Consider the following 13979-nt stretch of genomic DNA (forward strand, 5'->3'; position numbering starts at 1 on the left):
GACCCCTGAAATCACTGATATGGTGAATCCATGAATCTGTGAGATTATTCCCTACTCTCTAACATGCATGTGTCTTAATCAGGATGTCAGAGTAATGGCCCCTTCCTGCCCTCAGGTCCGAGTTCACTGCTGTCATCAACATTCACACAGAACCCAGATTGATATCCTGTAGAACACCAACATGATCAAGGACACTGAACACTTAAGTGTAGGAGAGTAGGAGGATTAATATAACCAGTTATTTTTTTTTATTTTTATCTTAGACACTGAAATACTTAGAGCATTTTGTTAGCATGGCACAAAAAACAAATCTAACTCATTTAAGTCATAACAAGGAGTTAGTTGTGCTAATTTATTATAAGGATATAGGGAGGTCTTGGCTCCCAAGGATAGGAAGGACTCAGTGGAGAACTTTAAAGAAGGGATAGACAGCCTTTGGAACATATCTTCTTCATTTTGTTTTTCTTCTTGTAAACATGTTGTCTCTACTCCTAAATTCATATCATGGAAAAACTGACTCCTGACTTGCATCACTTTCCCATATGAGGCCAGTTTAGAATGTCTTGATCCTGATTTCAAACTATTCAACCAAAGTAACAATGATTTGCTCAGCATGGGTTAGGTGGTTTCTTGCAGGCTTATCCACCATTGTCAGTTGATGGGGCAGTTACAAATATAGATTATGAGATTAAGTCCTTTTCTCTAAACATATGGAGAAGGGTGAGAAGTAGTCAGAAAATGTGGACTAAGCAGGAAGTACAAAAATCATATGTCTTTGAAGAGCACTGTATTTCACCAATTCTAAGGGGCACATTTCTTTCCACATTTTAACATGAGAAGGAAATCAGAGTCTGCCTTGTAATTGGTGGTTCCTTATAGTCATTGCTGGCCAGGTAGCCTTCAGAATTCTCTGCACACACATGGACATGTTCATAAGGGTTCATACTGTTACTGCTTCTAAAGAAATATGTGTATTGTTTGACAAAGGCCTAATCCTTCTGGGAAGAGAAATCACATTAGAGAGCCTCTGAAAAAATCAAGATAGCAGAGGGATTTTCCCCACACCAGACTGATACCTCTCCCCACCTCCGGGGCCCAGGGAAAAGAGAGAGAAGGAGAAGAGAATGTGGCTAAAAATCATCTCAGATGCTGTCCCAGGCACCTTACATAATCCACTAAGCACATTACTCCCTGTGGACAAATAAGTAGATAAAAATAATCCAGCAGCAAGGTGCTGGGCCTTGGTTGGCATTCTCAGTGGAAAGACTGGGTAAATGGAATCTCAGAATTTCAAGATAAAAACTATGAAAATAAAATTGGAAGAAGGAATATGTGTTCTGGTTATGGTCTAAAAACCTTCCATGGGTGGTCTTTGGTAGGATCAGGAGTGAGTCAGCACCAGCACTTACTGACGGGGGTCGGTGGTTTGAGTGAAACCCCAGGGACAAAAGTAGAATGCACTTTAGGCAATGGTGCTTCAAAGCTTGACAACATAAAGGACAAAATTATATAGGAAAACACACATATTAAATATCTTCAAAAAGTGACTTGCAAGGGTAAGAGTTTGAATATGAATGTTTTCAGAATTCTTAACCAAAGCTTAGGCAGCTCATTTTATTTCTTCATGTGTGTTTCGGTGTGATGAATGATGGAAAAGCTCTGTCTAAACAAATCTAAAAGAGCTTTTTCAGTAGGAAGCAAGTATTCATAGATGAAAATAAGCAAGTAATAAAAAATCCAAACAGCATATTTTCTTTTTTGGTAACACATGAAACAATAGTGTGTCTTACAGTGGATGACATTTTAGAACAAATGAAATATAATATTCAATTTGCTTAATTAAGGACATGGGCCATATTTTTCATCTTATGCTTTATCTCTTTAAACAGTTATATTCTGATTGAGGGTACATTATAAACGTTATAGTGATTAAATTTTATTAAACTAGAAATGGTAAGGTGATAAGTAATTTTGCTTTCTTCCTGGGTGAGTGAGACTTCAAAATCTTCTGTTATTGTGCATCTGAGAAATACGTATTTTTATTTTTAGAGTATTTAAAGTTCTTTAGAGCCTCTTTGGCCAGGTAATGCCATTTTCTTGGTTTAAAAAAAATGTACTAACATATTTTCTCTTTTTCAGGTTTTTCATATTTCTTTATGGCGCTTAATGAAAAAAACTCAGCTAACAAAACCTCCTCCCAACTTTAAATTTGCATTTCGTGCTATGGTTTTGGATTTGGAGTTACTCGATTTCTCCTTAGAAGAGGTTTCTTTAGGTACTGAATAGTTTAGATACTTGTTTGACAAAAGGCTTTCTAGGCTTATAGAAGAGAAGTAATTTGAAAAAAGCACAAAGTTTTTGTGGAGTTGGTAGAGACATGGAGAATTCAAGCTGTGCTCTGGGAAGCCCACAGTTCTCCAAGGATCTGTCATGTGTCCCCAACTTCCATATTTCCAGGGAAGCCCAGAATTTCCCTGTTCTATTTGTTTCTTCCCTGAAAGACTATGAATGTCGCTAACATTTATGGTATGATTTGAGGAATTCTGGGAAGATCTTCAGATCCAAGTAACTCTCCTTTCCTGCTCTCCCTATGCTCTAGTCATGCAATTTTAATATTTTCTTTCAATTTTGAGAGAAACTCCTCACTATTTTCACAGAATAATTAATAGAAGCTTACTCATGGGTCAATATGTAGTGTTTCCCTTTTCCAGAGTGTTTACATTCTAAAAAAGGGCCACCTACAGAGCAGAATATTAATTATAAAAATAAATCTATCATTGTGGCACTTTATATGTCAGGGTACTTTAGCAGTTAAAAGCATTGAGAACTGGGGAAAGGATTAAATACTTTAACTTAAACTTCAGTCCAAATTTTTTTTCTCTTTCCAGCGGAATGGGTCGATGTTAAATACTCTCTACCAGTGAGTGATAAAGAATATTCTCCCGAGGAAGTAGCAGCAGCAATTAAAATTCAAGCCATGTGGAGAGGGACTTATGTCAGATTGCTTATGAAAGCTAGAACACCAGGTATCATGTTCTAGTCATTTATAAAATAAACTTGTGTATGTAAGAAGGAATATTTGTGTGCTAAGGAAAAACATTTTGGAGTCGTCTTACTTTACTATTGGGCTGATTCTTTGTAACTTTATAAATATTGAAATTCCAGGGCACCTGAGTGGCTCAGTGGGTTAAAGCCTCTGCCTTCGGCTCAGGTCATGATCCCAGGGTTCTGGGATCAAGCCCCTCATCGGGCTCTCTGCTTGGCGGGAAGCCTGCTTCTGCCTCTCTCTCTTCTTGCCTCTCTGCCTACTTGTGATCTCTGTCTGTCAAGTAAATAAATAAAATCTTAAAAAAAAAAAATTGAAATTCCTTGAGGTCAGAATGCATGTCAGCACCCTTACTTTCTAGCTGCCAGAATTGACCACAGTACCTGGTACAGAGTAAGCACAAAGCAAATATGTGCTGGAAGAAAGAATGAAGGAGTCAGTGGAAGATCCGCTGTGTCTTCCCAGTCTGTTGTGAGTCTTAAAACACCGACAGCCCGTCTTTTCCTCCATGCATCTCCAATACCTAGCAGAATGCTACAGCAGTCAGCTTCAGCTAAGTCATGGATATTTTATATTTGTAGACCATTTTTCAAAGAAGTAAATGAATGAATGGGTAAATGAATGAATGAGCTGAATGAAGGAAGCTTTCATATGTCCATGTGGTATATGTTTAGAGTACACAGAATGCGTTTGCAGTGTATTCTAGCTGTTAAGCCAAATTATCAGTGTATCTTATTAAATTATTTAGGTATGTATGATGAACTTTTTGTGAAAAAGGTTATTTTATTTTAGCTTTTTATCAACTTAAAATAAAACACTGCAGGGCAAAACTATATTTAATTATTTTCATTCTGCAGATTTTGTTTCATAAAAAAAGTTTCAAAAGAAAATTCCAATAGAATTCTTTTTGAGGGTTTTATTTATTTGAGAGGGGACAGAGAGAGAGAGAGCGCACGCATGCTTGCAAATGCACAAGTCAGGGGAAAGGGAGAGGGAAGAGCAGACAACCCCCTGAGCAGGGAGCCCAACTCTGGGCTCCATCTGGGGACTCTGAGATCATGACCTGAGCTGAAGGCAGACACTTAACTGACTGAGACACCCAGATGCACCAGCCAATAGAATTCTTTGAATGTACTGAAACATTTTGTTGTAAAGTGTCTCTATTGGAAGTATTTAATGGGAATAATCAAAATGTCCATCTCAGCGGGGAAAACTACAGATACACAAATGTATAGTTAATTAACTGTATTGTATAATTGTGTGTGAGAAAAATATTACTGTTGCTTAATTTTGCTATTATTCTATTAGAAAAAGTAAAGATAGATTTATCAAATCAAATATATAGTAAAATATATTTTTTGTCCACATATGCTGTAAAAATTATATTTAAACAATGGTTTTCTTTCTCTTTTGAGACATAAAAACTTGAACAACTTAATAATGTTTTAATAATTAATAATATATGCATTTCTTTCACTTAACGCTTATTTATTGTGTGCACAGCACTGTTCTAAATTCTGACTCTGTTGAAGTCAGGTAAACTGACAGTTTCTGCTTTGATGAACCTTGTGTTCTAGTGGTGATAGACATACAATGGACAAGTAAATATATTAAGATATCAATTTCAGATGCTAGTAAGTGTTATGAAGACATTACAATAGGATAATTTGGGAAAAAGTCAGTTTCTGACATGTTAAATTTGAGCCAGCTAGTATGTATTTGCATTTTTCTTACCATTTTCATTTACTCCTAAACAAATGTGGATTATGGGATTGAGCTTTAGTGGGATCCCATTAGCCATTGTTTTTTAGAAAAATTGGATGAATTTTTTTTTTTTTTCTGTCGTAAAAACTTTCATAAGGAACTTTTGGTGACAAAAGGTCTCCTGATATAAACTCTTTGATGAGACTCTTCAATTAGATCAAGGGACACTTTGTGATTTTTAAACTGAAGATGAAGGGAACAGCACAAATTGATGAGCAGAGCTGTTGACTAGAAGTTTATAACTTTATATTTTAGCAAAATTTTGCTGCTAATAAAGCCTGTGGCTTTGGATACCACCTTGTAAATTTCAGCTTCTTTATCTGTAAAAGGAGAGCTTTGAACAAGATGATCTTTCAGACATCTCGCAGTTTTTATATTGCATTTTTAATTACTATTTTTAGATACAAAAGAAAATGCCAGTGTTGCAGACACTCTTCAAAAAGTTTGGAGTATATTGGAACCGAATATAGAACAGTATGCAGTTTCTCTCTTAAGGTAAAGCAGTATAATGAAGTTTCTTATTATAGTATCTTGGTATCCTTCAAGTTCCTGTTCAAGTGCTACCATGTTCATTGAGTGTTCCTAATCACCACAGTGAAGAAACCGCTTCTTCTGAACTTCCACAATATTTTATCTGAAGCATTTCTATGGTACTTGTTGCTTTTGATTTATTGTAATTACACTTAATTAAGATCCTAAACAGAAAACCTCTGAGAAGCAGAGCAAAGTTTCCTGAAGTCTTATGGTGCTGATGTGACCACAGTCAGAGACCTACTAGGGAAGGGGACTCCAGCAAATAATTAGAATTGTCAGTTGAGGGGCGCCTGGGTGGCTCAGTAGGTTAAAGCCTCTGCCTTCCGCTCAGGTCATGATCCAGGGTTCTGGGATCCAGCCCCGCATCGGGCTCTCTGCTCAGCAGGGAGCCTGCTTCCTCCTCTCTCTCTCTGCCTGCCTCTCTGTCTAGTTATGATCTCTGTCAAATAAATAAATAAATAAATGTTGGTTGAAATCTCTGAACAGTAACAATCTAGAAATAGGGATAAACTGGAAGTAGACTGAGCCTCAACAAAACTGTACTGTAGCCACAAACCATATCTGAGCAACAGGATAACTTGAACAAAACTGAGAAATTATAAATTATAAATTACTTATATATATCTGTGCATATCTATCTATATATATGCACATACAGACATATATAAAAGAAGCAAATCCTCTGGTGATGTTGGAGTTAGCAAGCAAAATGTCAAAACCTGATTGTACTGGTAATGCCAAAGAAAATAAAGAATAAGAAAAATTGGATTAAAACTTCAGATAAATAAAGCAGAGTCAAATGGAAATTACATAAATGATTTTAACAACTATATTAAAGATTTACTTGTAGGTTTAACAGCAGATTAGTCAGAACAGAAGAAGAGATTGGTGAACTTGGAGATAGGTCAATAGAAAAGTATCCAAACTGAAGCCTAGGAGAAAATGAATAGGAAGTAAGAAAGGAGCATAAGGGACATATGGAATATGCTCAAAAGTCCAAATATCATCACTATAGCCCTGGACTATAAAAAGATAATAACTGAGAACTTTCCAAAACTGGTAAAATGTATCAACTCACATTTTCAGGAGACTGCAAGCCGACTCCATGCAGAAAGGTTACAAAGAAAAGTATTCCTATACTCACTACAGTCAAACTACTGAAAAAAAAAAAAAAAGACCAAAAGAAAAACCTTCAAATCAGCCAGAAAAATAATGCATATTATCTTCAAAGAGCAATCAACAAATAGCTACATATAAAAATAAATTCATGACCTAAAGCAATGAAAAAAGTAGATGCTAGGTATAAATTTTTAAAGAGTTCTAAGGTTATAACATTATGCAGAAATGGTAAAAGTAATAATTTAAATGAAATGCTAACAGAGGAGGAATGCATGATACCCTTTCTAGCAATATATTAATGAAAAGCTAGTGAATTTAGGAAGAAATAATATTAATCTCACAAATCTTCTAGAGAACAGAAAAAGAAGAAACACTAACCAATTCATAATCTTGATTTAAAAAATTCAACAAGGTCAGTAAAAAAATGAAATTGCAAACTAATCACCTTCTTCAAATTGCAAACCAATGACCCTTTGAATAGATGCAAAAAATATGGAATAAAACATTTAAAAATCAACATTAGAATTAAATAAAAAGGAAAATGTCTTATAATTCAATGGGCCTCTCATTCCCAGAGATATACTGCTGGTTTAAGTTTAGAAGATTTATCCTTTTAAGTCAGTACAATGACAGAAAAGCAACAAATGATTTGATCCTCCAGATAGATTCAGTAAAAACATTTGATAGGATTTAACATTAATTAAAAATTATTATTTTTTGTTTGTTTTTAGAAAACTTGGACTTTTAGAGAAGAAAAATTTAGAGAAGTCTTTCATTAATATGGTATTAGTATCTGGTATTTTCAAGACTTAACTACAAACATGACTAGTGGTGAGATTTTGAAAGCATTTTCTTAGGTTGTTCTCATTTCTTGGGAAATGAGACAAAAATGTCTGCCTGATAACTTCCATTCACAATAACCCTGGAATAATTCTGAGGACAAAGTGTCAATAAAACAAAATGAAGGTCATTAGAATTTGAAGGGAAAAAATAAAACCACCACTGTTTACAGATAATATGAGTATATAAGTAGAAAATATTTTAAAATCTAAAGAAAAATTATTAGAGTTAATAAGAGAATTAAGAAGAGTTTCTGGAGATAAGGTCAATATAAAATAACAATTGGATTTCTACTTATAAGCAACAGACAAATCAAAATTATATATGAAAATATATCAAAATGTAAAATAACCTTAAAAATAATGAAAAAATCATGATGAACCAAATACCAAAATTTTAAACATGGGGAAAATTGAAATCTATACAGTACTTGCTTAACCCTTAGGGTAAGTGTGTTATTCACCTCACCCTAATCCTGGCCCACGGACACTGATCATCCAGCCTGACTGATTTGCACATATCTTTCAGTATGACTCCCGATCTACTCATTATCAGGTGTGTGGCCTGGGTAAGTGTCTTATCCTCTCTAAGGTTAAAATTAAAATTTCATTAATAATATGAAATATTTTATTAATAATATTTAATATAGGGAAATAATTTTAATATAGGAGAAACAATATCTATCTCATAGTACTATTCTTTTATAAGGCTGTAAAGAAAATTTAAGGTAACACAGGAAAAGTACTTAGCACAAACTACAGAATACTCATTACAAAGCCTTAATTATAAATACTACTTTATTATTACTACTAAATGGGGAACTTTGAGGTCCTGGAATCCAGCCTTAACACTCTCAGATCTTAGGCAGAGAACTTTCCCAAGTGAACTCTGGGCAAGGCTCAGTTTACTGATATAACTTTCTTTCTGTACTAGGATGTAAAGTTAAAAGAAAATCTTTCAAGTTGGCGGGAATATTTCTCTGGGTCATTCAATATAGTGCATCAGAGTTTTGATGGCCCAATATGCATTGGAATTTCCCGAGACTTATGAAAAAATATGGAATGTATGATGGGAACAATGACTGGGGTACCTCTAAATCCCTCCCTTGTCTTAGAATGGGAACTGGTCCCATTACAGTCAGTTTCCTCAGTGACCTGTTTAGCTGCTGTGTTGGCTCAGTCAACACCCACATTTGAATTAGGCCAGCTCCCACGTGTAAGTGCCCTGTATTGACAGACCACCACACTAAAGTTTTCAGTTAGGGCTATCAGGTTATTTATCATTTGAACTGGGACAGTTTTACAAAAGGGACGGAGGAAACATAATAATTATGACAAGATTATGAGTATAAACCAGGACTGCCCCAGGCAAACCAGGATTTGTGGTCAATCTTTGTTCTCATAACTAACCTAAAAGGCTTAAAACTCTCCCCAAAATAAATCTGTCAATTTCCTTCCATCATCAAAGATCAGTGATCAAATGAAGCATGTGAATTCTATCCCCCATAAGACTCTCCACAGCTTTGCTTCTCACCTATGGTACAATCAAGCCATCTGCCTCCTGGAAGGCAAGAACACCATTAGATCTGTCTATACCTCTAATACAGAACAATTTTCTATGGCCATTATGGCTTCCATCCCAGCTAATTCCCATAGACATTATACAAAAGACCCTAGATTGCTGGTGCTACTGAAGCTAGATCCAGTTCCTGGCCATGGAAGGAAAAGAACCTAGAGCCTCTCTCACATGACTTCCATCAAGCTCTGAAATATGCCACAGCCCTCCAGGGGCAAACACGGAGAAATCTCACTCCATAATTCTTTTAACCAGTTGCACATAACACTCTCTTATGGGCCAGAAATTACGCAGAAGGAAAACTGACATTCTCCCCTTGATCATGGCCTTAGTTTTACTCCATTCTACTATCGATTCCCATGGGAATTCCAGACCTTGAGTGGACCTCACCTAGATTTATTGCTACTTTGCCTCTTCCTGTTTTCCTACCCTTGTAGTTTGAGCTTTGGTGCTGATTTCCCATCTCTAAACTGTAATTACTTTCTTGATCATGAATTAAGTTCCCCTTTGATTAAGAACTTCAGATAACTTTAAAGACCTTTGAGAGACATCTTTCATAGTTGACCTGGAATGGGCTCCCTGAACTGAGTGCCCTGCACTATGAACTCCATAGCCTTTGATCAAGGACTCAATCCAGCCAACAACAGACTGTGATACTTGTGTTATTTTCCCTACTTCTTTTTTTGTAAATAAAAACTTATTTTATTTTATTTTATTTTATTTGAATTGTTGCTTTTATAAATTTGACAATTTAGAAGAAACAGGCCATTTCCTTGAAACCAAAAGCTACTAAAATTCAACAAAGATTATCTGAAAAACAAAATACTTAATCTGAATAGTCCTATAACCATGAAATAAAAGCTGCCATAACAGAAAATCCCAGGCAAATGTCACCTAAAAAATTAGTGTTAAATTTACATAATGATAGAATCACAGAAAACATATGAGGATATAATGCTTCTTGGCTCATTTTCTGAACCATTATTATCCTGATACCAAAACCAAATAAAGATAGAACAAAGCAAGGGACCAATACTGTCTTGCGCTAAGATGCAAAACTCTCAATAAAATATTCAATTCAGCGATAGATAAAAAACTAAGTGCTATAGTCAAGTAGAATGTATAAGCCCGGTTCAACGTTTGAAATGTAATTATTGTAATCCACTATATTAACAGACTAAAGAAGAACACTTATATCATCGTAGCAGTTGACACAGAAAAAGCATTTCACAAAGTGCTACATATTCATCATGAAAGCTCTCAGCAAACTAGGAATGGAGGAAACTTCCTAAACTTAATAAACAACATCTATTAAAATAAAGAAAAAGAGCTAATATCATACTTAATTCAGCAAGACTGAATGTTTCCCCACAAGATTCTACACAAGGCAAGTTCTCACTCTATACTCTTAGCATAGCTCTGGAACTTCTAGTTGACATAACCAGGCAAGGAAAAGAAATAAAAGGCATATATATTGGGAAAATTTTCCTTACTTACAGATTCTTTGGTGATTTTAACATTAAAAAATCCCAAGTAATCTACAAACAAAAGCTAAAATTAAGTTTATCAAGACCATACAACACAAAATTGACACAAAAATTTCTCTATCAAAGCAACATATGAAAATCCAAAATTAAAAGTAAAACGTCATTTAAAATCACTCAAAAGTAAATGAAAAACTTAGGTATAAATATAAAAGATGTGCAGAATCTGTATGCTGAAAATTACAAAATGCTGATAAAATAAATCAATATCTAAATAATTGAAGAGATGTGCTGTGAATGTGGACTGAAAGACTCAACATAGCAAAAATATCAATATTTCCCAAACCGATCTCAAAATCCCAGCAAGTTTTATTGTAGACATAGACAAGCTTATTCTAAATTTTTTTGGAGAGGCAAAGGCCCTAGAATAGCTAACACAATTTAAAAATAAATAAATAAATCAGTGGAAGGAATTATTCTTCCTGATGATAAGACTTACTGTATAATAGAGGTAAAGAAAGTGTGGTATTGCTGTAGGGATAGACACATGAATCAATGAAAATGGAACTCCAAAATAGAAAAATATGATAATTTTTTAATAAATAGTACTGAAACACTTGGATACCCATAGAAAAAAACCAAGACCAAGCCAAAAAATGCCTGGTCCTAAACTTCAGATTTTATACAAAAATTTAACTAAAAGTGGATTGTGGACTTAAACTTTTTAAATCACAAAACTATTTTTAAAAATTTAAAAAATCATCAGAGGAAATTTTCAGGACCTGGGATTAGGTGAACAATTATTAGAATTGACATCAAAAACATAATTCAAGAAAGAAAAAATCAGTAAATCAGAGTGCATCACAATCAAAGGGTAATTGCAGACCAGTATCCCTGATGAACAAGGATGCCAAAGTTCTCACCAAGATGTTAGCCAATAGGATCCATCAGTATATATTTTTTTTAATTTTTTATTTTTGATAAACATATATTTTTATCCCCAGGGGTACAGGTCTGTGAATCACCAGGTTTACACACTTCACAGCACTCACCAAATCACATACCCTCCCCAATGTCATAAAAACTTATTTTAAAAGTTGCCTTTGTCATTGGAACTTAATTTATTTTTACATTTCTAGACTAATGTTTAAAAGCAAGTGCAAGTCTATTGAATCTTATCCATGCTATCAAGATGAGGAAACTAAGATCGTTTTTGCTGACTATACTGTGGCTTATGCAGACCAGCTACCAAATAGTTGGTTTATAGTATTCAGGTGAGGCTATCATAAATCCGTATATGATGTCATCTTTAAATAGCATGCAATAGTCATATATATAGAGTTTTATTTATGGTAGTAGTAAAAATATGAATTTACAGGTTGTTTTCACAACTTAACACTTCTTCCCCATCTGTTTTGCATAAATGAGATTTATAGGAATTTTATCCATATTTTTTAAATAAAATATGAAGAATGTGAAACTTATTAGTATTTTTACGAGTATGATAAACATAATAAATTGATGTTACCAGTATAGAAAGAAATTATTTAATTTTCAAGCAATATCATATTAGGTAAAAGTCATGAATTACTTATAAAATGGGATTTCTTAAAGGGCTTGCATTTACACTACAAAATAGTATATTAATAATGAAAAAATATGTATACTGTGTAGTTATTTGAAATTTTAGACTTTTTTCTTTCTTGCCTGAAACCAAATTTCAAACTTTTTTTATGATTCGCATCAAGATGAAGTTCATTGTTTTTAATTGCAGAGAAACATTTTTGGTTCCTCAAGATATGATTTTGGTTCCCAAAGTATATACTACACTTCCAGTCTGCATGCTCCACATTGTTAATAATGACACAATGGAACAAGTGCCAAAGGTGTTCCAAAGAGTAGTGCCTTATCATTATACCAAGAATAAGGTATGTGTAAAATTTATTTTCCCCATATGTTAGATTGGCAGTGAGAAGCCAGCACCTTAATAAGAGTCCAGGAGCAGGTAGAGCACATGTGCTTTTCAACCTACTTAACAGAGGAATAGGGTCCTGGTCTTCTTCTGTAGAAGTCCCATTTATTTGACAACCCAAGGTACTTAATTTGAGTGCTAGAACATTCATCTCTCAGCTCTTTTTTTTCTCTTCCTCTGTGAAGAAAATATAACAAAAGGAAAGTATTGGAGATTCCTATTAAAATCATAAAATCATACAAATCCTTAAAATGGAAATGGAGGTGAAGGTGGACTCATTTAGTCCAATTCTTCAATCAAATTAGCTGGTTGTCTCAGTTTCCCACTGGGTTTTTATTCCAGCCCTAAATATTTCAGAAGATTGTGCTTACAGGGGCACTCGTCACCCACCACCCCAGTCTTTTCTAGGGCTACACAGATTCCTTAAAAAACACTTGGTGCATTATTCCTGAAGCATGATAGACCTTGATTTCTGATGATCCCTCTCAAATCATGTTGCCTGTTTATTTGTATCTCAAATTTGTGTTTTTGATTATTTCCTCTAAGAGGGGAAGCATAACAAAAGGGCGTATACACCCACACTGGAAACTGGGAGATTTGTTTTGGCTCTGATTTCATTCTTTCATTCTTTACATATATGGCTTTGAATCTTTTCATTTTTCTCTTTGAGCTATGGTTGTATTTGATTTTCAAAGTTCATTTCAGCCCATGATTCTGTGTATTACTTTGCACACATTAAGACATACTTATCTAATAAATACTGGTTTATAGGAATGAATGATAAATTTTTAAAAACATTAACTCCACAAAAAACCTAATTGCTCTTTTGAGTTGTTTAAGAGGTTTTTTAAAATTGAAATTTATATTTTTTTAAGGTTTAGAAGGGTTTTGGGACACCTGGATGGCTCAGTCAGTTAAGCCTCTGCTTTTGGCTTAGGGTCATGGGAGCCAGCCCCATGTTCGGCTCCCTGCTCTGTGGAGAGCCTGCTTCTCCCTCTCCCTCTGCCTGCTGCCCGCCCTGTTTGTGCCATCTTTCTCTCAAATAAAGAAAATTTTCTAAAAAAAAAAAAGCTTTGGAAGAGTTTAAAGACTTCATTGCAACTCTTAGTAGCAATAAATGAGAGCAGTTTTAGCTTCACAACAAAACCGAGAGGAAAACACAGAGATTTCCCATATACACCCTGCCCCTACATGTGCACAGCCTCTCCCATTATCGACAAGCCCTAGCAGAGTGGCACACTTATTAAGTTGATCATCCTACCTTGAAACATTATAATCCCCCAAAGTCCATAGTTTATATTATGGTTCACTGTTGGTGGTGTACACGCTATGGGTTTGGATGGATGTAAAATGACATGTGTCCGTTATCATGGTATCATAGAGAGTGTTTTATAGTCCTAAAAAATCCTCTGTGGACTCTTAATCTCACAAAACAAACTGAGGGTTGCCGGGAGGAGGGAGGTAAGGAGAGGGTGGTTGGGTTATGGACATTGGGAAAGGTATGTGCTAAGGTGAATGCTGTGATGTGTGTAAACCTGGTGATTCACAGACCTGTATCCCTGGGGCTACTAATACATTGTATGTTAATAAAAAAATTAAAAAGAAAAAAGAAATGTGCTTATAAAAGTAAAAAATAAAATCCTCT

General features: G+C 34.8%; 1 protein-coding gene across 1 annotated transcript in view; it reads left to right on the top strand.

The window, feature by feature from the left end:
• Positions 1–13979, top strand: part of ADGB (androglobin) — a 168853-nt gene that overhangs the window by 98572 nt on the left and 56302 nt on the right. Inside the window, exons 21-25 of the mRNA XM_059399200.1 lie at positions 2140–2275; positions 2889–3026; positions 5212–5305; positions 11502–11636; positions 12137–12290. Coding sequence (XP_059255183.1) covers positions 2140–2275; positions 2889–3026; positions 5212–5305; positions 11502–11636; positions 12137–12290 — 657 coding nt within the window. The remainder of the gene's footprint in view (positions 1–2139; positions 2276–2888; positions 3027–5211; positions 5306–11501; positions 11637–12136; positions 12291–13979) is intronic.

This window comes from Mustela nigripes, chromosome 5 (assembly GCF_022355385.1).
Source record: "Mustela nigripes isolate SB6536 chromosome 5, MUSNIG.SB6536, whole genome shotgun sequence".
Lineage (NCBI taxonomy): Eukaryota > Metazoa > Chordata > Mammalia > Carnivora > Mustelidae > Mustela > Mustela nigripes.